The sequence below is a fragment of the Schistocerca cancellata genome, chromosome 11 (assembly GCF_023864275.1).
Source record: "Schistocerca cancellata isolate TAMUIC-IGC-003103 chromosome 11, iqSchCanc2.1, whole genome shotgun sequence".
Classification (NCBI taxonomy): domain Eukaryota; kingdom Metazoa; phylum Arthropoda; class Insecta; order Orthoptera; family Acrididae; genus Schistocerca; species Schistocerca cancellata.
Window position 1 is genome coordinate 63,864,498 of NC_064636.1, and position 27,873 is coordinate 63,892,370.

Here is a 27,873-nt window from a genome sequence, read left to right on the forward strand (position 1 = left end):
TTAACCTGTTGTTCTGTTAAATGGTTTTCATTGTCATCTCCATCCCCTTAAACTATTGAACTGCGTTTCACATAAAAAGTATTCAAATTAACTTAGTGTGCTGTAATCAACCTGCTGTTCTGCTCCATGTCACCCACGCATACACTGCCTCCCCTTAACTATTGTACCGCTAATACCACATTGACATAAAAAATTTATGCAAATTAATTAAATCGATATTCTTCACATGTATGGTGTAGTTGTTTTTAATTTGTGGCATCCTATTGGTCTTTGAGTATTGTTTGTATGTATGGGGGTTCTTACCAGTTGGTTCTGATTCAAGAGATTGAGAAGGTTCAGAGAAGAACAGCAAGATTCGTGACTGGTACCTTTAACCACCACGAGAGTGTTACAAATCTCATTGAAAATTTGAAGTGGAACACACTTGCAGATAGACTACGCACTAAATGGAAGGGCTGCTCACTAAATTCAAAATCCTATCTTTGCCGAGGATGCAGAGCATATATTATTACCACCAACTTTCATATCGAACAATGATCACCATTCAAAGATAAGGGAAATTGGAGCTCATACTGAGGCGATCAGACAGACGTTTTTCCCACACACAAACTGAGAGTGGAACAGAAGGAGGGAAATATAACTTTGGTGTGAATAGTGCCCTCGACCACACACCGCTTGGTGGCTAGCAGAGTATATATTTAGATGGACTATAGTTTAAATAAAATATTTCTAATAATAAAAAACACATCCCACCACCTGACACCTGACGTTGCACTGGCACTCCCAGCGAAGCTATGACGCAATAGTTTGGGCTCTGTGAGTATGAGACGCTGTCATCTCTTTCATACTTTACACTTGAGAAATTCCTATCGAAATACATGTTCACCTAGGCACCATTGCTGGTGTGATGACACATAGCTGTAGTTCGGTCCACCACCTAGAGATGTTGCAATGCTTCCCAGGGCACATTCCTAACAGGAGATCCTGTCCACCAGTGAACTTACCCGTCAAACTGCTCGTCTGGGAGCACCATCTGCCATTGTTACCTGCTGACGAGACTTTCAGAGACAAAATTATTTTGCACGGATCGCTACATTTCACTGACAGTTAAACCCTGCAAAAATTGTCTACAGATCGTCAAATACATACAAGACTCACAAAAATATTTGACAGTCTAACTACAACTAAATATTAGGATTGCAACTGCAGTCTGACACCGATAGATGTGCAGCTAATGTTTCCTCTGGAATGAATCTCATTATCTACAGTGCACATAATTTCCCATGTAAAAACTCTCTTGTGGTTATCGATGTCCCTAATATTTACGTCCCTCACGATAGGACACACAGTCATATTCTCTAGTCATGCCACGCCATAAACCACAGTAACTTTACAATGCAGTATATACACATTTTGCACAAACAGTGCAGTTATCGTTTGTATCAGCAAAGCACCCAAAAAAAGGCCCACACTCACACTGGCTATATGTCTCGATTCTCCTCAGTCCTAGGAAATTACCTGACACAGTCGTCGAATCATTACTTCTGGAAGGTGCTGCACCCTGCCGAGATTCTTCAAACAAGTGTTATGAAGGGCAGGCGCCTGGCACTGTGTGGTAATGAATACCCCATCCGCGGATGTAATGCTAAGAAAGGCGTCACAGACGCGGGTTGGTGTACTGAATCAATATCACTTCTGATAGACAACAAGGAAAATACTAGGGTACGCTTATGGGGTGCCGATGAGGGGACGTATTGTAACAGCTGTATTGACTGTCCTGTTTGTACACTATAGCAGGTCCAGATGAACACTTGCATTGCTATATTGTGCAGCTGCTTACGAAATGAATCTATCACCACCTATGTTCGGATATACTTCCCAATGCATTGAAATCACAATTCACCATGTTCAATCAATCATTCTGTTATGACTAGACATACACAATCTTTTTTCTTTATACATGAATAGTAGTTTGATTACTTCCCACAAACGTATGTCAGAACGTAAGCCATGGTACCTTCACATTCAAGCAGCAGCATAACATTTCCGATCGTTAACAGTAAACCTGTCAGACATCAGAGGACTTCCATCTCATGTGTGATGAGACGTGACACATCCCTCTAAACCAACTTTGATTTATGTACTCCATCCTCCTGCCGCATCTTGGGTGTAAAATCTGGACTTCAACGTCATAACTAAGTTAGTGATAGGTGCCTGTGAGACACTGCATTCCCAGTGTACACATTTGCCTGACAGGCGTGCTGTTTACAGAGTTAGTGACGGATGGACTTAACATCTAAGGTCATCAGTCCCCTAGACGAAGAACTACTTAATCCTAACTAACCTAAGGACAGCACACACATCCATACCTGAGGCAGGATTCGAATCTGCGACCGTAGCAGCAGTGCGGTTTTGGACTGAAGCACCTAGAAACGCTCAGCCACAATGGCCAGCAGTTAGTGATGGAATGACTGGTAATTTTCACATGTCAGGCGCTGCTGCTGTACGTTTATCTGTTTCCTTGTAAGAGGTATTCGGAGTTACTAGCAATCATTTTATATAGGGCTGATGCAGGCATAGTAAAATTTTGGAACCATGATCGGATGTGTACAGTGGGTGCTATACATCACCTGAAAACAATCTTGTACCCGTATTACACAGAGCCTAGTTTTAAGGAAGTAGTTTTTTCGTTTTATGGCCTGATAACATAGTTTATCATAGAGAACCCGAGAAGAAGGATGTGTGTGCCGTGCTTGAAATATATTTCTTAAATTGGAGTATTAACAGTGCTACATTCCATACAACTGATAGGTTGGAAATGCAGGCGACTTAACATTATAGCCCATTTTAAGTGCAGAAAGTTGTAGCCCTAGAAGTGCGTGTGTCTATGTTCTCTCTTACCAGTACCTTCCAGGTACTGATCCTAGACTCTAGAACAATACTTTAGAGCATGCTCTGTGACTCTCATAGGCAGAGAGATAGACCGTAAATTAAGCACTGTGCTCAAGGTGTTAGAAATATCTAGAGCTCTGCCATTTTCTTAGGTGTGATGCATTATCCTGTAGGAATTTGATTTCTACCATTTTTCTGGAGTGAGGTTCAAATGGTTCAAATGGCTCTGAGCACTATGCGACTCAACATCATAGGTCATAAGTCCCCTAGAACTTAGAACTACTTAAACCTAACTAACCTAAAGACATCACACACACCCATGCCCGAGGCACGATTCGAACCTGCGACCGTAGCAGTCCCACGGTTCTGGACTGCAGTGCCAGAACCGCACGGCCACTGCGGCCGGCCTGGAGTGAGGGGTGGGGGTTAAATTAGGGGAGGTAGCCCAGTTGACCTATCTTCCCACCGAAATTTCAACTTCCCGCCAGTGGGGTGTGGCACTTGCATCATCAACTGATGTCACAGCCGCCATCTAAGATGACGCTATGCACTGTGCACGTTAGTACATGTTAGTGCACATTAGAACACGTTAGACCACCAAGGATGTGGTAGTCAGTTGAAGATCGTGGTGGAGGCTTTAACTATTTCCTTCAAAGTCTAGGTGGGTATGGCACTCACAAAAACTCATTCTAAACCTAGGTGAGCATGACCCTCGCGAAAAACTGACAAAATTTGAATTTCCCACCTGTGAGGGGGTATGGCAGTTTTTGAATTTCCCACCACGACCATTTTGGGTAACGATACTTGCGCCATCACGGCAGCCATCTTGGATATGCGATGGGAGGTCAATCAGTGTGTCTTTGACATCATAGGTCTAATTGTACTTGTGTCATCATGTGAATTAGTAGTGACAGTTTCTATTCCAGTAACTCAGACTTCAAAGTGTACCTGTAGCAGTGAAAGGGGCAGGGGATTTGGAGTGGAGGGGGGGACAATAGGTTATCTGCAGAACTTGGAAAACCACTTAATGGGACAATAGGTTAAGTATGTGTCAATCAAAGGAGAACAATAGGATATTCTGAGTGCATACCTGCCCCTGATGGAAGCAACCTGCAGTAACAAAATGGCCCCACACCCCCATTGTCCCACTACTCATGTCATCAGGTAATAATTATTTGCAACTGGTTCAGAGGACATTCTGGACAATCAAGGACATGAGTGCCATCGAACACTAATTTAACATAATTGTGAGGTCAGTTTGTGGACAAAATCGTGCACTGGAAACACTTTCGCCATTATGGATGGTTACACAGGCAGCATGATTCAATATTTCTGCAGGGGATTTCCAATGAATCAATGCCGCATGTAGCTGCTGCACTACTCCAGGCAAATGGAGACCTGATACGATATTACGAAGTATCCCATGACTTTAGTCTCTTCAGAGTACAAATTCCAATGCAAAAATTTACCCTTATCAACACACCCTTCAAATTATACCCATAATGCATGGAATATTTTGGGGTAAGGCGGCAGTAACAGTATCCATTTTGGAGAGGAGCGAAGTAGCTGATCGTCACGTCAATCATGAGATGCCCAGTGACTTCACCAAAGGTCTGTTTATTTTCCTTTACATTCAAAACAATTTTAGAATAGGGGTTTTATGCGCCCATTAGGCACCTGTTGAGACATACGTTTTATCGGTATGAATTAGCAGGGCCAGTAAAATAGGAAGAATAACCATTAATGAAGGAGTGGCGGTGGTGCATGGCAGTAGCTGTTAGAACGCACCAAGGTGGCGTGGGGGTCGCTGCTGGAGTACTCGTTGTTCTTCTTGCTAGTAAATATCGATTAAAGTGAATGTAGATTAAAGAGGGAATACTCTATTGAACGTAGGCAGAAAATTTCGATTTAAAAAAAAAATGTATGTAACGTGAAAGGAACTACTGAGACTACCTAATGAATCCATGGACCCTGTATGTCAGCAAGGGCTGTTCAAGCTGGTGGGGGCCCTGTAATGGTGTGGGGCGTGTGCAGTTGGAGTGATGTGGGATCCCTGATGAGACTAGATACCACTCTGACAGGGGACACATACATAAGTAGCTTGTCTGTTCACCTGTGTCCATTCATGTCCATTGTGCATTCTGACAGACTTGGACAAATTCAGTAGGACAGTGCGACATGCCTGAAATATTATGTAAGATTACAGAGTGTTTGAGGCATACAAGCCTACAATAGCTTAATGCAATTTTGTCATATGATGACATGTTGGAGACCGTGGCTGTTTTTGAATACAAATGTTGATGGTGTTAGGACAGCAACCAGCCACAAATTTACTTTGAGTTCCTTTATTCAAAGGAAACCGTCACCGGTTTAGAATCGTTGCAATTCATCATCAGACGGTTTACATGCTTTCTTTCTGACATTTGGTGTGTTTTTTATAGATTAATTGTCGTGAAACGTCGGTTTCGAGTGATGGAAACAATCACTCGAAACCGACGTTTCACGACAATTAATCTATAAAAAACACACCAAATGTCAGAAAGAAAGCATGTAAACCGTCTGATGATGAATTGCAACGATTCGAAACCGGTGACGGTTTCCTTTGAATAAAGGAACTCAAAGTAAATTTGTGGCTGGTTGCTGTCCTAACACCATCAACATTTGTCTACAATAGCTTGTTTAAATCTAATGTGGTGTCGTTACCGAATGAAGTTCACTTCGAAATTTCAGTTTGTCTTGTAGACACTGCATCAGCATTTCATAGGAAATGACCAAAAACTGGTGGCTTTAGAAGTTAATGACGTTCAGTTAATTAAAAAACAAATGAAAAACGAGAATTGTCACATTTAACATAAGCAGCAGTGATTCACTGGATAAAGTGTATGCAAATCTCTTTCTAGTATAAGAGATCTATTTAAAATCAAATGTAATGAGGTCGCAGGTGAACTGTCTTTTGATCTAATATTGCGGTGAAATAAAGATTAGATAAGTTGAGGATATGGATTTGATAGCTATTTTCGCCAGCCATCGTTAGGTAGCTATCTAAGGCACCCTGAAAAGCGAACCATTGTGCACTTATGGAATAACGTACAATTACCGGAAATTAAATTTACCTGACTCAGTCAAAAATTACACACGTCACACCACATGGAAATACAAATGGAGACAGGAGGGTGATGGGTAACGTATCAGGTTCGTATGAAGTCCGATCATGTACATTAACGACAAAGGGATTGCACAAAGTAAAATTCTTGAAGGTACCAAGGAGAGTAAAACAGAAACGGTCCAAGAAAATAGTATGGTTTAACGCATATGGGAACGAAACAAATCACTCATTTGAAGAGAACATAGACATCGTAAATACGTGTATGGGGATTGAATAAAGGAGTCTGCTAAATACAGGGAGGACACTAGTATTGTCTCATGTGGCTGTGTTGCAAAAGAGGTATATTTCAACAAGCCAAGAATGAATCCACTGAAAGATAAGTCGCTAAACATTTGCAATTCAGAAAATGATATTTATGAGAGAAGGGAGAAGTATAAATCAGATTATAAAGAAATGACAAACGAGAAACAAAAGTAAAGTCGAAGCTACAGCGATCTGATACCTGATGAAGAGAAAATGGATACATTTGACGAGAAAAAGTATTTATTAGAAACTAGTGAAGAGTACAAAATTTAAACTGATCGCGGTAGTCTATACTAAGTAACCTTAAGGGACGCACAACTGTTCTGCAGCTATGAAATTCGCCATTATAGGGCCCATAGCTACGGTGGTGCTATCTAGTTTACATCACAATTCTGCACGACTGCCAACTCTCCTATCAAGAGTACTCTTTAATCGTGGATCTAAGGCAGGCTGTTCCAGCTCGTCGGCTCCGTTGTGAGCCGCAGAGCGCTCCCTGCTCCAGGGAGTCGTGTCGCTCGCTGTGACCATTCCAGTGGGCCCGCACGCCGGCAGGTGGCACGGCAGGCTGAGGTAGGCGGCAAGGCAAGCGTTTTGATGTGCCAGTTGCGTCTTACAAGATCGACAACCTCATACTTTTAGCTCCTAAGACGTGGTGACATGCTACACCAGGAAATACGATGTTCAGGAAATAAATAAGAAACAACTGTTTTATAAGAAATTGCATACTAAATTTATTGGGCCTCTGTAGCTTGACTTTTCTTTTCATTACAAGATCGAAAATATCAGGCGTCAAAGTGTTCACAGCGGTAATGCGGAGGATGGCCTTCATTGTTGCATCCTGAAGAAACGATCGTTCCTTACTTTTTACTCTTTTGATTGCTGAGAAAAGCTGCTCACAACAATACGTAGATCCAAACATGCCCATGATCTGAGCAGCATTGTAGTGAAACTTGGGAAATGTTTTTTGCTGTAATGAACGATACCATCATGACAAATCCAACGTGTTGTAGCACCTGTCTTTCAACAAAGTTGAATTTTGCTAATCAATAATCTCCAAATGAAGTGATGATGACAAGTCATCGGGGGAAACTGAAAAAGGAATGCTGAACACCTTAAGTTCCATTTCCAAACTAGTGAGGTCTCGGAATCGTGTTTCAAACGACGTGATGAGCTGCTTTAACTTTGCTTGGTAATCACCGAAAGTAGTACCTTCAGGTAGTTTTAAAGAAGCAAGACGATTGAAGAACGTTAAATGTCCATTATTCATATGCCTCTCAAATAAACGTAACTTTTGCATGAACGCTTTGATCTGGTCGTGCATGTCAACTATTAGCTGCCCTTTGCCCTGCAATGACAGATTTACATTATTTAGATGCATAGTTATGTCAGCTAGGAACGCCAGCTCTGATATCCATTTTATATCTTTCAGAAAACGCATTTCTTCCCCTTTCATTTCGAGAAAAAGGGTTATTTCCTCACGAATGGCAAAGAAAACATCAAGAAATTTTCCCCGACTCAGCCAACGAACTGTACTGTGGTAAGGTATATCCCCATACTCCGCTTCCATATCTTTCAGGAATCCTTTGAATTGGCGATGATTCATATCGTGACGCCGCACAAAATTCACACACTTCACGACATCTTTCATTACGCCACCTAGCTCTATTGTTTCAGCGCACAGTGCCTCTTGGTGAATAAAACAATGAAGAGTCAAAATGTCTTTCCCGAATTCGTCCCTGAGTTTATTTTTCAAACGAGAAGCATAACCTTGGTGACACCCGATCGTTTGTGGTGCACCGTCTGTCGCTACAGAACGGAGCTTATCCCACGGCAAATTCATATTGTCCACTGATTCACAAACAGCTTCAAAAATGTCACGTCCTGTTGCGGTGTAATCGAGTGGTACCACATCCAAGAGTTCTTCAGTTACTTGCAGCTCCACGCACAAAAACTGCAAGCTGAGCACAGTCCGATATGTCGGTGCTTTCGTCAAGCACTAGCGAAAATGCAACAAAGCTCTCCGCCTTTTTCCTGAGCTGTGTCTCTAAATCCGCTGCCATGTCTAGGATTCGACGAGACATTGTTTGCTTCGACAGGCAAACCCCTTCAATTGCCTGCACCTCCCTTGGAAACAAACATTCTGCAACGGCTACCATGCACGATATTACGAGTGGTCCCACCGAAAACGGCTTGCCACTCGTCGCAATGATGTGAGCCACCCTGCAGCTTGCTCGATTTGCAGACTCAGTAGTGTTTTCTCTGCTCTCATTCACCTGAAAATTATAAACGCATTACAGATCACGAACTATGTTGCATGTTTTGATACCCTCCGTATTACGAAACCGTTTTTAAACTTAACGTCTCCTGGTATGTCGTTCTTAAGCCTGGCCACCAGTTCTCTGCGTGCAACGCCTTCTGCCTGATCGTAGTGCGCTGCGTGAAGACGTGTACAATGTCGTTGTATATTGTACCTCTTCGCAGAATTAATTACTTTATGACATACAAGACACTGCGGACGACCATCCCTCTCAATGAATAGAAAGGTATCCTCCAATAGAGGTACAGGGCTCCCGCGGCTAATCATAGCTGTCATTGAACACGGATTATTGCGTCAGTTGCGGCTGCATGCGGCCAGGGGGCAGTGAGTTCGCTTTCCCCCTTCACGCGGGCTCCGAGCTGCCGCAGTGAGTGCTCCGGAGTGCTCCGGCTCCCTGGAGCTCGGTTGGAACAGCTTGATCTAAGGGGACTGAAGTAGAAGTAAGTGTGACACTCAATTATGGAGTAATAGATTGAGTCTCAGCATTAAACAAAATCTCTGCGCTGTGCAGCTATACAGAACATGCGGATAAGGAGCATAAGGGCTCAAGTTCATGTTTGGTAATCTCTCCATTTAGGTTTTTTGTATGACAATGCATTCTTCAAATATCGTGTCAATCTTTAAAGCATAAACCTAAATTCTTTTAACTATACCTAATAACAATAATGCTAAACAAATGGAAGTCATAGAAATCATGAACATAAAATAGATCAAGTTACACGATAGTCTTTGACAGGTGCATATATGTGAAAATATAAAGTCACATGGGTGGATAAGATGTACTCAGAAACATGCAAAATATATCCTGTAGTATCAACGACACAGCACCTAAAAAATCGCTACTACCCTATGGAAACGTAATTGACACTAAAGTTTGATGAGTATACAGAAATAAACGTGAAAGAATAAGGATTAGAAGGTAAAAGGCAAAGAACAGATAAGTGAATAACACTCTAAGGATAGTAGATATTTGCGTTAATAAGTCAAAAAAGTAGGACTTGGGAGGAAACCAGCTGGAGCAGGCAGTTCCGATCATTAAAGTGTATAAAGGAGTCGAAAGTAACAGAACACTAAATAGCGTTATCAACTTGCAGTGGACTACAGATTAATAAGATATGTGAAGGGGAAGGAAGTGAGAGAATATCCAATAATATAAACAACTGGCACTTGTTTAAAACGAATTCATTTTGTAGGTGTTCAGGTAAGCCTCGCCACCTCCCAAGTTAGTAAGAGGATATTGGGTAGCAGGAGTCATTCCCCATGTTTTTGTTGCTGTGGTCTTCAGTCTGAAGACTGGTTGGATGCATCTCTCCATGTTATTCTATCCTTTGCAAGCCTCTTCATGCCCGAGTAACTACTGTAACCTACACCGCTCTGAATCTGCTTGCTGAATTCATCCCGTAGTCTCCCTCTATGATTTTTATCCACCACGCTTCCTTCCAGTACTAAATTGGTGATCCCTTTATGCCTCAGAACATGTCCTGCCAACCGATCCCTTCTTCTAGTCAAGTTGTGCCACAGACTCCTCTTCTCCCCACTTCTGTTCAGTACTTCCTCTTTAGTTATGTGATTTACCCTACCTAACAATCACCGCCTATATCTTTCTGAGTTGTCGTACACTATTTCCTTGCTCACTTTGATTAACCCTTCTACACCTACATTATCGTTGTGGACCTGTATATCCACAGCAGTTACCATGTTGAACGTAACTGAGGACAAATAATCTACTTCCTTTCATGTGTCAACTCCCCTATCACTGAAATGATTCGTCTGTCTACCTCCTCAGACGCATAACTGCACATATCCTTCATCTGATTGAAAGTGATCACGAGTTCATGCAAAAGTCAACCCTTATTCTCATTCCATCTCATATCCACCCCACAATAACCCACGTAAAATAATTCTAGAACAGTACCATAAAATCTAGGACGTTTAGTCAGAAGATACCTTGTCACTCTCCATATCCCAAAGGTATATCCGATACTAATTCCTTCCTGCAGCAAAGTTCAACGAAAGTCACTATCCACTATCACACACACATACACACACACACACACACACACACACACACACACACACATACACACATACTCATCCCAGCTATCAGTTCCATTTGAATTCTCCCTACTCCTTGACCTCTTGAAATATTCAAAGAATCTCATGGGTACTAGTTCCTTCTTCCTCACCAATGTCTTGAACACACTAACTCGCCACTGGGAATTAGAGGGATGCCACAGCAATATACTTCACACAAAAAGGCGCCTGGACTGACGACAGACAAGCTCTGAGTATACCAACTATAAACTCAAGTACTGGCAAGCTTTCTATTGACTTACCAGCCATGATCCACTCAGCATTACCGTCTCTTTCTCAACAATCAACCCCTGACTGACAGTCTAACAAGGACCCTCTTGAGTCCAAGATCACAACCCCAGTCTTTAGTAAAGCTAATTTGAAAGCGTTGTGTTAACAATTCTGACAGGAAGAACATCAGCTGCTAATGACTCACCATGTGCATCAGGAGGGTGACAGAGAATAAGTGTCCAGGAGGTGCACAGGTCACACTTCTATGGCACGTAATGTATTATACTTCACAGACAGACATTGTCGATATTCAAGACTTGTTAAAAGCAAACCATGAAATTGCACTATGAACACCAAATGAAAAATAGTGCGTCATAGTGCCAACCATCAAGATCCAAGGCGAACTTCTTTGGGGTTACAAACCGAAAAGGACGTCCAACTGCATATTCACTCTTAAAGAAAGCATACAGAATCATATTGGTGTAATAGGGTGGTGAAAACAGATGGAATGTGATTCATCCAGCATAATGCAGAACAGCACGCCGAAGAGCTTATTGTGAAACTGAAATCCTTGAAGACATAGCTCCAGAAAGTGCTATAATATGGTTTATAGACGTGCAAAAAGCAAACATCTAGAGGTCGAAGTTACACAGTGGTTCCAGGTGGTGTGAAATGCAATGTCACACATTTTTTGGGAGGAATAGTTTGCTCTAAAGGAGCATGATTTTTATCTGGAGACGAGGAATCAAGCAAAAGCAAGTTAAATGGACCAGCGATTGGCCCAAACCACTGCTCTTACCATAGCTGTTGTTTTCTTACGCCGCTATTCCATTCTTGCTTTCTGTGACATAAATGTATCCTACTGCCCTTGCAAGATCACACACACGAGAAAGAGTCGTAGGGAGCAGAGCACCTTCAGCTTGTCGCAGCACAATAAATAACTTTATAGCCGATTTACCATCAAGTTAAACAATCGGTATAATTGTATACTAATGTATTGAGGCATTGATTTTACTCGACTTTGACACAACTCTCTTAGTACCTCTAATTTCCTGCATTCCTTTTAAATGCATTTCTTCTCCAAACAAATTCCTTACTGAAGGATAGAATAATCATCTACAAATTTTCGGGTCGATTCCGTATTTTGCTGTGCATATCAAGTGGACACTTCGTTTGAAATGTCGTTATCTTATGTCTTCCAATTATATAGCACTGTTTCAAGTTATGCTACCGTCTACTACTTCCCTTGAAATCACTGTAATCTACGTCACACACTATTTGATGTGCATAACGTACTATGTAACTATCATGGACATTCCATAAATCTTATCAAGAAACCTTGAAACGCGCGGAGATCAGTTTTTGTAAAAAGTGCTTCATTTTCTCCCCTGAATATTTGTCCTTTTTCTTATGCAGAACACGGTCATACTGCTGTGGAATTATTCGAAATCTATTCACAGTTGCGTTATTCCTATGCTGCGGATGATCTTCCATGTACGTAATTATGTTTAATACCCGCTCCTTGGACAACGACTGGTCTTTATTACGTTTCACTGGAGCCGGGATTTCTGGCTCCCTGCCCTACAAGTGTGATGAACTACATAGCTGGGACTTGTTTCAGTATCAGTTTCACTTGTTAAGCACATATTATCATTATTGCACTCGTTATTTATACCATCTGTACAGTCAAACATATACGATGCCGCACATCCCACTGAATCATCTTGCAGATGTCTTAATATTTCATCTGCCACTTCTTTCTCACTCTGCAAAAATCCCTGTGTTTCTTTCTGACGAATCATCAACTTCGTGAAGTGTTGTTGCAGATATATTGCAATGTTTGCTTTCTTTATTGTTGTCATTGCTCCATATCAGCACCACTAGCATTGTAACACTATTGCGAGTTACTCGTTGACTAAGCAGTTCAGTTACGTTCCACAGCCTCATGTTGTGCTCGCAGCTGGAGACCTCCAGTCCCACCCCTGTTGCCATTGGCAGTCAATATTGTGGTTGCATGATAGACAATATGTGGGGAGTCGAATGCCACAAACATCATTGGCCTTTTGCCACGCCGCACTCAAAGGGGTCGTCGTAAGTATAGTAGAACTTTCCGCCCTCCACCTCCAAGACACACTCACCATCCTCGACAATCCCAAACTGGCCGCTCCGTGACCCCACATGCCCAGTGGTGGAGAGGCATACACGTTGTACCCCTCACTTCTGTCTTCCAGTATTTATGCACTGTGCTATGAGCGGATTTAAAACCGCACGTCACAGTGTGAGACATGAAAACCGTGACCAATTACCACCCGACACCCTCCTATCGACACCTCTTCATCTTTTGTTTAATCGTTATCGCTGGTTATCCATTAGATTAATATAACTTTTGTACGCTCTTCCTTCCCTAATTGGTGCCATCATCTAGGCCTAGACGTGGAAATACACGTTATTAGCACGACTTTCCTCGATTAGACGAATTGTTTTAGCCCTGTTTGACCTCTATACTAGGTTTATGTGTCAAGTGCCACAAATTTTCAGAGGTTCTCACTGTTTCCATAAATTATGTAAACTTATGTAGTATCTGGCAGCAACGGTATTTGACTGTTGTCCACTAGTCACATTTTCTGCTCAGTCCTGAATTAAATTATCGCAACTGTTTACGTAACTGTAAAAAATACGTACGAGGGGAAGGAATGGAATAAAAATTCACGAATCGTAACGAGTTCGACAAAAGTTACAAAGTATACTCGCTTTTACCTAAGTATATAAGTCCCAGGCCTGTTCTTGTGTTCTTCCACTTTGTAGTACGCCATCTGCTCGCTGACGGATTGCACATCATGAACCCAGCCGCTTAATTTCGTGTGCAGCATGTCTCTCAGATGTTTCATGCTCTTAATCCATCCGTGGCGTTGTAGATCATTTGAGTGGATACCCTGAGACACACAGAAGGTGGTTCAAATTACTTACAATATTCACAATTAGCAGCCAACTTTAAGTTACACGTGTAGGTGCGACTATTGCATAATGCTTAAATTAATGCCAGCTTATGACTAAATATTCAGTTTTGTACAACATATTATAACATTAATGCAAAGTGGGTTGTATTGATGTCTTATCAAACACACGATTCTCAAGCTACAAAGTCAGTTGAGAGAGTTGCATTTATTTATACACAATGGAGTCGAATTAATGTGACCACCACCTATATTCGACGTTAACACATACTAGCTATGGGTGTGTATGGGTAGTTATAGATAAACTTTCGCTAAACAGATTATAAATGGATCTAGTGGATACGTTCGTCATACGCCCCGCACTGATTTCTGCCGTTCTTTCACGCAGTGCTGGTTGTCTGTCAGCAGTGACAGCTGTAGTCAAACGCCGCTGCTCTCGATCATCACCTGAAGGGTGTCAGCCATTGCATTGTCCGTGGTGAGAGGAAATCCCTGAAATTCGCTATTCTCGGCACGGTCTTTATACTGTGGACAGCAGGATACTGAATTGTCTGACGATTTCCGATATGGAATTGCCCCTGCATCTAACTCCAACTACTATTCCGCGTACAAAGCCTGTTAATTGCCGGGGTGCCATCATAACCACGTCAGACATGAATCACCTGAGTACAGTCGGCAGCTGCGCCAATGCACTGCCCTTCCACGCCTTGTGCACGCGACATTACCACCATCAGTAAGTGAGCACATCGTTACCCCGTGCCTTGTCACCTCAATGTAATTTCGCAGAAGGAGCAGGAATACTGGAATGTGAGGTAGGGAGTGGTTGGTCAAGACGTCCACGGTGAATAAGCTTAAGTTTGCGCCCGTTAAATTCTTCATGTGTGGATAGACATTCTCCAAGTTATTTCTGAACGATGAAGCCTTTAAAAAATCAACATAGGCTGTCAAATTCTATTACGCAAGGTGATCTTTATAGCAGACTGTAATCCCTGACCCCTCTCTCCCGCGTATTACCTACAGAGTAATAGACTCCAAATAAGCAGATTCTCAGATAGTGAGATAAAGGACGGTTTAGTAACATCTGGACCATTCCCTAAGAAATATGTGGCCACCAGGCTTAGGCTTGTACTGTAAGATCTGACAGGAAGTTTTCCAGCTGCTTTAGGAAGTTACGAGAAACTACGAACAAGAAAGGTACGGATGATTTTCTTGCCTATCCTTAACCGTTCCGACTGTGCTTGCTTTGCCTAATAACCGCACAAGGTAGAGGGGGTCCCATCTCTTGCAGTGAGTTAACATTGCAGTCAGAGCGGCGGAAACAACGACAGTGTGAGCCACGTAAGCCAGTAAACAGACTGAGAGGACTGACCACGTACTCGTGGCTGGGTGTATCACTTTCTCATCCCGCGTACATACAACATAAAACACGAAAAGAATCTCCACTTACCATGTGCTCGAAAGCGAGGGGGAGGAGCAGCTGAGAGAAATGTTTCACACCCAGTGAGAGCAGCTGCGCCGAGTCCCGCCAGTAGTCAGAGAGGTGCTCCAGGAAGACCGGTATCTCGGCCTGGAATTCTGGACAAGAAGACAGACGACAAATTGGTGAAGAGGTCAGTGAATCAGATTTCTGTGCCAGCACAACATTCACTTTCTACATTCACATGGATAAAGAGGGTATGAAAGTAGAATTTACTAAATATGTATACACTGTCAGACTACAGTCACACTACAGTATGGACACTTTTTCGAACCGAAGCGATACACAAGTAGCATATCTGTGCCTGTATCATATGTTGATGGAAATGTCATCTCTGTGTAATCTTACTTTTAGCATTTTAAACACTGGCGTCACCAGCACTAAATTCCAGGGGGGGGGGGGGGGGGTGGAGGGGGACCAAATAGGTAGGCTTACATCATAAAAGACTCTAAATGGGAGATCTCCTTGAAGAAAGTAAAAAAAACTGGAAGCTAAAATCATTTTTTGGAGGATTGGTAAGGTCTCAGACCACATAAACTGACGGGGAAAGAAAACGCAATGCCAAGAAAGAATTGTGTGACATAAAAGAAAGTAGGAGTGTTTCTATATCTTAATGATGACGCCTATTCCAATTTCGCGCCAGTCGCCTATGACCATACAAATTACATTTATTTAAATACACACTGTAACTGTTGTGATGGTCAGTTACCTTTCAGACTGGATGTGGCAAATTGACGTTAGCCAAGAATATCTTTAAGGCGACAGACACGCTATTATCAACACCTCACTGAGTTTGTAACAGGGCTATGGGAACCTGGATGTTCCGTTGTGATATTGCAGAAAGACTTGACAGGTAGGTAGCTAGCCACTGTACATGACTGCTGGCCACGGTAGGCACGAGAATGCACGGTCTCGAGAAGACTGGGCTCCAGACGACCACGTGGCTGTATGGAGAGGGAAAACCATCGTGTTCAGCAGATGGCTGAAGGAATGTGAGCAGCAGTTGGAACAACAGTAACATAATGAACTGTTACAAATTGGTTACTTCAAGGACAGCTCCGAGCAAAACTCCCTGTACTGTGCATTCTCCTCACCCCAAACCACCGCCATTTGCGACTTCAGTGCTGTCAAGAGAGAGCTGACTGGGGGCAGGGTGGAGATCTGTCGTGTTTTCTGATGAGAGTTGGTTCTGCCGCGGTGCCAGTGACGGCCGTGTGTCAGTTGGGAGGAGCCCAGAGGCCTACAGCCAGCTTGTCTGTGTGCTACACACATTCAGCCTACATCTGGAGTTATGGTAGGAGGTGCGATTTCGTATAGTAGCAGGAACACCCTCGTGGTTATCGCATCCCTCTGACGCAAATTTGTACGTCAGTCTGATGACTCAACCTGTTGAGCTGCCATTCACGAACAGCGTCCTAAGGAGTGTTTTCCAACAGGATAACGCTCGCTGTAGTGGCCCCAACATGCTCTACATAGTGTCGACATGTTGCCTTGCGCTGTTCGACCATCAGATTTCCGATCAAGCACGTATGAGACATCATCAGACGACGATTCCAGCGTCATCCACACCAAGCTTTAACCGTCCCTGCATTGAGTGAGCACGTGCAACAGGCACGGAACTCCATCCGACAAACTGAAACGTGGCACCTGTACGACACAACGGATGCTCGTTTGCACGCCTGCATTCTAAATTTCGGGGGTTACACGTTTATTAATGTACCAGCATTTCACATTTGGAATGACTTTCGCCATGCTTACATTAAGCTGTTATCTACCAGCGCTAATCATCTAAATATGGTACCTAGACATGTATATTCCCGAAATTTAGTTATTCTACATTAAATAGGTTTTTGTATTGCAATTTTTTCCGTCACTCTTATTCAGTAGCTTTTTAAACTTCTACAGCTTTCGAATTTAAGCCCAGATTAAAACTTGTTTTGTTATTACCTAGTACAAAAACATATATGATATTAACATATGCACTATCGAGGGTATGTGCTAGATTAAAGTGTATTACGTCCTAAACAAACATGGAAACCATTTCGAACTTCAAAATTTTTCAAAGCAAATAAAAGATTCGTCCATCCAAGATTTCGTCTCAGTCGCTTGAGTATAACAAAAAGAGGCGGAGATCCCATTTTTAAATATTGTATTAGTTTCATTATTAAAACCAGCTTAAGAAAGTGAATATAACCCGTTACAAAACACAATGTACCTCACAGTTTCAAGTACAGACCTGCTGTTTACATATGGTTGTGTACATATCTCTGCATTTGAATACGTGTGCCGGCCGGGGTGGCCGAGCGGTTCTAGGCGCTAGCCGGCCGGAGTGGCCGTGCGGTTCTGGGCGCTACAGTCTGGAGCCAAGCGACCGCTACCTTCGCAGGTTCGAATCCTGCCTCGGGCATGGATGTGTGTGATGTCCTTAGGTTAGTTAGGTTTAATTAGTTCTACGTTCTAGGCGACTGATGACCTCCGAAGATAAGTCACATAATGCTCAGAGCCATTTTGAACCATTTCTAGGCGCTACAGTCTGGAACCGCGTGACCGGTACGGTCGCAGGTTCGAATCCTGCCTCGGGCAGGGATGTGTGTGATGTCCTTAGGTTAGTTAGGTTTAATTAGTTCTACGTTCTAGGTGACTGATGACCTCCGAAGATAAGTCGCATAGTGCTCAGAGCCATTTTGAACCATTTCTAGGCGCTACAGTCTGGAACCGCGCGACCGGTACGGTCGCAGGTTCGAATCCTGCCTCGGGCATGGATGTGTGTGATGTCCTTAGGTTTGTTAGGTTTAAGTAGTTCTAGGGGACTGATGACCTCAGCAGTTAAGTCCCATAGTGCTCAGAGTCTTTTGAACCATTTTTGAATACGTGTGCCTATACCAGTTTCTTTGGCGCTTCAGTGTAGTTCATAATAAGTTGAGCCACCCTATAATAGAATTAAAAATATCAGGAGCCCTTGTGTACTGAACATAAAAATTCAATCTGTACATCTAGTTTCATGTAAACAGAGAGAAAAGCTTAGGCAAGTGTTACTCAAGCATAACACTGCGTTTTAAAATGTATGGAAACATATTACTAATGCATTTTAAATGTAAGACTTTGGAAATATTTTTCAAGAAACCATATCCAATGTTGACCAGTTGCCAAGAACCTATTAAGAAACGATTCAACGAACGTTAGATTGGGGGATATTGTAACACGCAATACATATTTTTAAAAATCCACTGGCGGTAGCACTGAATTGTTATAGAATTGTAAGGCTGGTACTAGATGCTCATACTTTAAACAAAATTTAATGAGGGACAGCGCACAAAATATACAAAGTTATTGCAATAATTCAGAGGAGCTACTTGTTTCACATGAATGGTTCGATATAATTTGTGGTTACTCGAATTTTCCATTGGCAAAAGACTGAAGAAAATATGTGTTCCGTATATATAATGGATTTTCTCGTGGGTATGGAGTATTTCCGTCTGTCTTTAATATATCGGTCTTTGCCATTTTAAGAGATATGGCGCTGTTACAGGGGCAGGAACCATTAGGGCAAGTGACATTTTACGTAGACAACATGAAGTTGCATGTCCTACTTGGGAAGAGTATTTTAGTTTTCTGGACAATGTATGAGATGAAGCAGGAAAAGGTGGCACAAAACTGAATTAAGAAAGTATGGCATGCACTAAGAATCAATTGAATTTCTTGCTCGAAACCATCCAGGTTCTCAGTGACTGAGCTGTTTGAAACGTCAAAGAAAAAGCAACAACGTAAAGCCATGTTTGGCCTGTTTATGTCTGATCGGCGTTTTGTGGAAGGAGTCATTCTACGCTCCTTACACACATCAGTTGTTAAAAGAGGATAGCCCCTGGGTTCAGACTAAGAATATCAGCCCACATTTCGAAAGCTCATAAATTGTTTCTTAAATAACCCGCTGCTGAATCACTCAGATTTTGAGAAGACTTCTTTTATTTTAGTGAGCTCTGATGCATATGGTAAAAGAGTGTAGGTGTTTAAAATAAAAAAGAAGGGGATATTGAAGTGCATAAGATGATTGTTTTTACGACTTAATCAGGACAATCAGTGGAGCATAATAACGGGTATCAGATCTAGACGCAGTGGCCATCGTATTTGGAATGCAGAAATTTGAGCATACTTTGTTGAGTCACCAAGTAATAATACGCAATGGTCTTAAAGCATTAACATTTTTGTAAACTTGTAAGTTGAAACATGCAAGGTGAGCAATGTTCCTGCAACAGTTCTATTATGAAATTAAAAACATATGAAGGAAGTGTACTTTGGCGTCCAACAGGTTGCCTAGAAATGCTGAGCTATATAAGGCGTCTGAAATTACATTAACTGAAAACGATTCGGTACTCACTTTAGCTATAAATTAAATCAAGGTGGAAAATGCTTTGAAGAAAATATGTCAGTACTCTGAAAGAGAACAGAATAGGGTGATCATCGAAGATTAAAAAACGTCATTTGCGAGACCCTAATTATCTCATGGTAACACAATATTACATCCATCAAGGAATTTGGTTCAGGAGAACGAACATGGATTTGCCAGAACGGCTACTATGCTTCCCCTCCAAAAATCTGCGCTTTTAATAGACTATGTGTATTTACAGTAAGAGCATTAAGGGACTAAGAAATGTATTGCAAACTTCAGTGACACAGTAACTTTTGAAAATAAGCGTTTTGAGTTAGAGACTAGTAAGTGGCATTGTGCAAAGGAATATGCAATCCCTTTAACACATTGGAATTATTAGCATTAGATCATTTTCGACCTACACGTAGTTCTAGAGGAGGGTGTTTTGGTCTACGTCAGGGGATTCAGTAAATACATCAAGCTATTTCCAGACAGAAGAGCTAATGCCACAACACCTACAGAAAAGCTGGGTAACAACAATTTTGTTGATTTAGGTATGCCTGAGAGTATTGTGTTGAATAATGGTAAACAGTTTCATGCTAAAAAATTTATGAAATGTTGTCGGGACACGATACATAATTATCTTAGGGGTTTCGTTTGGATAAATATGAGCGGTAGGGTTACAGGGGACTTTGCAGGAGATGTAGAGGAAACATTCCACATGGCGTAATAATATTAGGTATTTAGAAGGCATCCTTAACAACCACAAGCATGATGCAACAGTATTTGCACCGCGCGAATTGACGCATGGTGCAGGGAATGGCAATTGAATCTCAATCTAGATAAGTGTAATGTGCTGCGTATACATAGAAAGAAAGATCCCATATCATTTAGCTACAATATAGCAGTTAATTCCATAAATTATCTGGGAGTACGCATTACGAGTGATTTAAAAAGGAATGATCATATAAAGTTGATCGTCGGTAAAGCAGATGCCAGACTGAGATTCATTGGATGAATCCTAAGAAAATGCAATCCGAAAACAAAGGAAGTAGGTTACAGTACGCTTGTTCGCCCACTGCTTGAATACTGCTCAGCAGTGTGGGATCCGTACCAGATAGGGTTGATAGAAGAGATAGAGAAGATCCAACGGAGAGCAGCGCGCTTCGTTACAGGATCATTTAGTAATCGCGAAAGCGTTACGGAGATGATAGATAAACTCCAGTGGAAGACTCTGCAGGAGAGACGCTCAGTAGCTCGGTACGGGCTTTTTTGGAAGTTTCGAGGACATACCTTCACCGAGGAGTCAAGCAGTATATTGCTTCCTCCTACGTATATCTCGCGAAGAGACCATGAGGATAAAATCAGAGAGATTAGAGCCCACACAGAGGCATACCGACAATCCTTCTTTCCACGAACAATACGAGACTGGAATAGAAGGGAGAACCGATAGAGGTACTCAAGGTACCCTCCGCCTCACACCGTCAGGTGGCTTGCGGAGTATGGATGTAGATGTAGATGTGAATGCAAATTAATATGTAACCATGAACCAGAGCTGACTCACTTTTCTTGTTTCATTCGATATCTCATTAGGCAACAATCAAGCACAAGAAAGAGTAAATATAGGGGAAAGAGTGTTAGATGCGAAATGGTGATATGATGTAAAATCTATCACCTACCTCTAGTTTCAAAGTAGGATAACTGGTACTAGTAATGAAAAACGCAGAATGGCACAAACTAAAATGGATATGCAGGTATATCAGCAACCATTCAGAATTGTACGAAACCCCACATGAATGTCTCTCGAATATCAGAAAATTTGGAAGGAATTGAAACTCAGGAACATTATAGCCCTGAAAAAATTATAAGTAACAGTAACTAAGAGTTTGTTGGGAAGGTGTTTCTGCATGGTAGTTACCAGTTTGGCGACCAGTGAGATCTGATATAGATGGAACTTTATTTCCAAATTCAAGTTTCATACTTCCATTCATCTTTCGTTCTTGATAATTACGTGTTATTTGTCTTTATTTTTGACTATATTGATTAGAATGGCGCAGCTGAAACAGTTACCTGATACTGACCACTCTGAATCAAGACAGAAATCTGAAAAGAGAGTTTGCATCTGAGAACTACGTAAACAAATATACATGTTACAACAATAAAGTAATGTTACTGATGTGAAAAAAATGTTGCTTGCCGTTTTAGTCAAGTTTAGTGTTGTCTCCTTCAAAGTAGTTCCTATCTGATTGCACACACTTTTTCCAGCGCTTCTGCCATTGATGGTAACATTTCTGGAACTCATCTTCTGTAATATCCTCCAAGACCCTCGTCACAGCTTTTTGACATCTTGTTTTATTTGAAAATGGTGTACCTCGACCGCCGTTTTGACTCTTGGTAATAGAAGAAAGTCGCACGGAGCGATATCTGGTGAATAAGGTGTCTGTGGTAGTACTGAAATTTGTTTTGAGGTAAAAAATTGCTGTACTGACAGATCAGTATGGGATGGCGCATTATTGTGATGCAGAATCCAGTTATCAGCAATGTTGGCACGGACACGAAGAACTCTTTTACAAAGTCTTTCTAAAATTTCTTTGTAGTAATATCGGTTAACTGTTTATCCAGGAAGCATCCACTGTTTATGAACAATTCCCTTGGAATCAAAGAAGCACACAAGCGTGCATTTCACTTTTGACTTTGACATGCGAGCTTTTCTGGTCCGAGTGAACCCTTTGAGCACCATTGCGAACTTTGGCCTTTTGTCTCTGGATCGTACTGAAAAAACCAACTTCCATCACCAGTGATAACACGGCCCAACAATTCTGGATTCATTTCTGTTTGCTCTAACAGATCGGCTGCCACATTTTTCCGTGTTTCTCGGTGTAGTGGTGTGAAATTTTTGGGGATCAATTTTGCAGGAATTATTCTCATACCTTCAGTTATTACTAGACGAACCATTTCTCGATTGATGTTCAGTTCTTCTGCAATCATTTTCACAGTTAATCTTCGATCAGATCGTACGAGTTCACGCACCTTGGCCAAGTTGACATCCGTCCTTGAGGTTGATGGTCGTCCATTGCAGTCTTCATCTTCAACATTGGTTCTGCCTTCACTCAACATTTTTTGCCAACGATAAACTTGAGCTCTTGACATAACCTCTTCTCTAGAAGCCTTCTGAAGCTTACCGTAAGTTGTCGACGCGTTCCCACCCAATTTCATCCAAAAAGAAATGGCATACCGTTGCGCAATATTATCTGGTTCCATTTCCATGACGAGAGACACAAACACGTGTTAACTTATTACAGCACAACTCACGACTGAGCAGTTGCATCGATGTGCCACTTGGACTAGAAGCAGCTTATAGGTCAAAGGTACTGCAGGGTTGCCACATCTTGCAAAGAAAATCAGTCTCATTACTTTATTGTCGCACCTCAGATATACATTTATATCTTATGTAGATAGTAGAGAATATGACGTGTATGGAGGCACAGACCCATATTAAATCAGATCTATGTTCGTGGAATTGAAGATGACGCTAGTAAAAGCCTGAAGATGCCACTAAGTGTAGTTATTAGGTATTACTTAAATGAACTGAAGATGTGGCATGAAGTAGACACCCCTATACGTTGAAAGGGGTCAGTATAATGATGAAGTATGGCGATATGTTGGATAAAAAGAGTATAAAACGTCGTGTATATTGAGGAGAAAAAGAGGTTTGGGGCAGTAGGGAGAAGTTTCCTCGGAAATGACTCAGGAAAACGCAGATAACTGCACTGTGGCAAGAGGTAGTACAACCAGAAGTAATGTCTCAGTTATATAAGGGACGATCAAAAAGTTTCCATCTGAAAGCTCTTGCTGAGGAATGTGCGGTAAACACAGCCCCATAATCTATGTGTTCTCTATCTTAGACAAGATTTACTTCCTAACATAACTTAAAGGGCACATTCCGCTTCATTTAACAACTATCTTAGCACCCAGTGCTTCTCTTGTGTGGAGTGTATGGTCTAAACAGATTATTTCTTTATCGAATTTTTACGCCATTCAAAAATCGCTACATCTTCTAAGATTTCCACGCTAATTAAGGCCGTAGAAGCATGATCTTTTCCGAATTTACTTCCGACCAGAAATCAATTCTGGTAGCTGGAGTCAGAGATCCTCATTAATCCACCATTGTGAGTTCTTGTGGTGACATTTACTTTCATCAAAACTTTCATTGCCTAACGCATATTGCCTTACAAGTCAAATACCAATTTTATAGATTAAACTTGAAATATGTTTTAATATAAAGAATTTTTTTATAAAAATTTCGTCCCTTATTTCACCCCCTTAGAGGTTGCATTTCCAGAAAACGTTTAAACATGAATTTCTTTACGTCTAACCAATAAGCCAAATACAAATTTTGAGACATTTTATTTGAAAAATTCTGTCGTAATCAAATATTTCCAGAACCATTTTTGTTCCCAATTTTACCTCCTTATCGGCTGAATTTCCAGAAACACCGAAACACATATTTTTTTTAATTTCCAACCAAGAACACAAATACAAATTTTCTTAAACTTAGCTTCAAAAAGGATTACTTAATGAAATACTTTCATAAAAATTCACATCGTCTGTTTCAACCCCTTAGGAACTGAATTTCCAAAAACACCAAAACACATATTTCTTGTTTCTAACCGAGAATCCAAATACAAATTTTCATTAATTTAGATTAAAAATGCTTTCATAATGAAATAATTTCATAAAACATTTCACCGCCTATTTCACCCCCTTAGGAGTTGAATTTCCAAATACGTTGAAAACCGTATTTCTTTTTATTTCTAAGCAAAACTTCAAGTAACATAGATGCAGGTTCAATAACTGATTCAATAGTTCTTTAATAAAGATTTGTTTTTTAAAAAGACAGTCATACACTATTTCTCCCCCCACAGGAGTTCAATTCCCAAAAGTGCTGAAACACTGTTTCTTTACCCTCTCCAGATTTCGAATTTCTATCCTTGGTGGTTAAGGCTGGGTCGTGACGAGTCAGTCACGCAGGACATGGCCCTTCATATACAGAGATAACAAACTTTCAAAGGAGAAACTCACCAGTTTTGCTGATGTTGTGGTCATTATGAAGAAATTCCCAGTTATAATCCAAGACAAGGCGATTCCTGTGGTTTATGGCTCTTGTGATCTGCTGTACAGCGCGCAGTAACTTGGTGAGGGTCGCACTCCTCAGCCGATCCTTTTGCAGTGTCTCCAGGTTCCATTCCATGTTATCCAACCTTAAACAATAAAATGCGGTCACCTGATGTAACAAGTGGCATTTTGGTACTAGACTGTCTTTTGTTGAACAGAGCAATGAAACCAAACTCAGGCAGCCACTTCTCAAGTTTTCAGGTCGCCCTTCGACACTGACATCCAGGCCATTAGGTATGAATCAAGATATTAGAGAGTTATTCCAGCGTGAATTGTGAATGGTATGCGAGTCTGTTGACACGTTATGGTAAAGTGAACGGTCTTTGTTGAAATACAAGAATACTTGTGTACAAATTCATCCAATACTATGATAGAACAAGTACAAACTCTAGTACAGATAGATCATTACTACCGAACTCCTTACAGAACACACAAACATATACATTATGTTCATTGGTGAGTGTTCAGATTTCATAATCATACCATAGCACTCGGTGTCACTTGACGCAAGTCTTTCAGGCTAAGTTTCGAAACATGGTTTTGACAGTTCTCTACAAGTGTCTGTTCCTCCACAGCACAGCCACATGCAACACTTTCACTATAAAGCCACCACTTCATCAAGAGGTAGCCATATCTCCCTTGCGCCATTCGGGTGCAGATGAGTCATGAGCATTCACCACAACGAAGATCAGACTCTGCACGCCTCACCGTTGGTTTCTGAATAAGATGCGCCTTTGGGTGTTCATTCCCACATTCTTTCTACATCTCGGTGACATCGAAGATAAATACGAAAATAAACACAAGGTGGCGTGTGTGACTTTCTTCAGGTGTGCAATCAGTGGATTTATGGAATACGGTATTTAGAACTGAGTTCATACGGTGCTTCAGAATTTGCACCTCGGTCGGTTTAGATCTCAGGTGAGCAGGAGCAATGTTGGATAGGACAGGCAACCCTTGAGTGGCACTTGATCTGGCAGTGCCACTAACGGCTCTCAAGGCCTCGTTGTGCATAATGGTCACTACATTTTCATGCTGGGGCATTGCGTAGCATATCTGCATTTAATCCCCAGTCATTTACAGGAAATTGGTGCAATTTATTTACTGTTGAGCCAAACTTTGTCAGGTTCATTAAGTGCAGCACAAATGACACAGACAGATAAGGGAGATGCCTACAGTAGATGTTTAGAGAAGCAGTTAAAGGAGACTTTTATTCCATTTAGTAGTATCTCTAACTTGCTGTGTACCTCTTTACATCTACATCTACATCTACATCCATACTCCGCAAGCCACCTGACGGTGTGTGGCGGAGGGTACCTTGAGTACCTCTATCGGTTCTCCCTTCTATTCCAGTCTCGTATTGTTCGTGGAAAGAAGGATTGTCGGTATGCCTCTGTGTGGGCTCTAATCTCTCTGATTTTATCCTCACGGTCTCTTCGCGAGATATACGTAGGAGGGAGCAATATACTGCTTGACTCTTCGGTGAAGGTATGTTCTCGAAACTTTGACAAAAGCCCGTACCGAGCTACTGAGCGTCTCTCCTGCAGAGTCTTCCACTGGAGTTTACCTATCATCTCCGTAACGCTTTCGCGATTACTAAATGATCCTGTAACGAAGCGCGCTGCTCTCCGTTGGATCTTCTCTATCTCTTCTATCAACCCTATCTGGTACGGATCCCACACTGCTGAGCAGTATTCAAGCAGTGGGCGAACAAGCGTACTGTAATCTACTTCCTTTGTTTTCGGATTGCATTTCCTTAGGATTCTTCCAATGAATCGCAGTCTGGCATCTGCTTTACCGACGATCAACATTATATGATCATTCCATTTTAAATCACTCCTAATGCGTACTCCCAGATAATTTATGGTATTAACTGCTTCCAGTTGCTGACCTGCTATTTTGTAGCTAAATGATAAAGGATCTATCTTTCTGTGTATTCGCAGCACATTACACTTGTCTACATTTATTGTGGAGATGTAATGCTGTGATCTTTTTTTTATTTGGGTTTGGCCACAGTCAGCGTACCGATCAACCAAAGCACTGTGACCACCAAACTACTATCGATATGAAACCATCCAGACTGTAGCAGCGTGACCTGGCGAGGAACGTGTGCTAGTCACACACACACACGGTTCATGTGGTAACGGTGAGCGAGCTGTCTGTGTGTAGAATGGGAAGGCACGCAGTCCGTCTGAGTTCCTCCAAGGGCGGATTGTGATGGCCCAGAGGCTCGGCACGAGCATTTCAGAAACTGCACGACTCGACGGATGTTCCGGCAGTGCTGCGGGAGGGCCTTCAATTCGAGGCGCAACGAAGGTGAAACCACATCCTGACATCCTACAACTCCAGCACCTGATCAAACCAGAGTAACTCCCTACACATCATCTTACCGCCCTCAATTAAACGGGAAAGTATAAAATTAAAAAGACTGAAAATCGAACGAGATATGAATAATGAAACAGACGTCTTTGCCACACCAAGAAATGGAGGAACACAGGGCTGCTGGCCTGGATGATATCTGCAATACAGGAATAAAGCATTTTGGTACTACAGCATTAAAATGTAATGTACGGTTAATGAATAGCTGTATCACTAGCATGCACATTCCGAAACTCTAGAGGAAAGCCAGAGTGGTAGCCCTGCTAAAAACCCTACAGATCCTCAAACTTCTCGCCTTTGTCACATTTGTGTCATCTCTATGAGGCCATTGAAAGAATACTTTTTGAAAGACTTTTTGTAGCATTAGAGACCAGGCATTTGTGCCTGGTGGTTGTGGTAAAATACTCAGTCTCATTCAACATATAGAGGACGGCCTCCAACAGAAACAAATAATGGGACTCGCTTTTACAGATCTCTTGGCTGGCTATGATACTGTCAGTCACTAACAGCTGCTCGATAAATTTTATAACCAGGACTTCCGAATGACAAAATTAGGGGAACATCTAGTTCAAAATAGACTTTTAATGTGACGCTTCAAACAAG

The 27,873-nt window shown here is 41.7% G+C and overlaps 1 protein-coding gene across 1 annotated transcript in view; it reads right to left on the reverse strand.

Annotated features, from left to right (window-relative positions):
* The window catches only part of LOC126108200 (uncharacterized), a 98,633-nt gene extending 84,823 nt beyond the window's left edge, over positions 1-13,810 (reverse strand). Inside the window, exon 1 of the mRNA XM_049913438.1 lies at positions 13,680-13,810. Within this exon, the coding sequence (XP_049769395.1) occupies positions 13,680-13,810 (131 nt within the window). The remainder of the gene's footprint in view (positions 1-13,679) is intronic.
* Between the last annotated feature and the right edge of the window lie 14,063 nt (positions 13,811-27,873).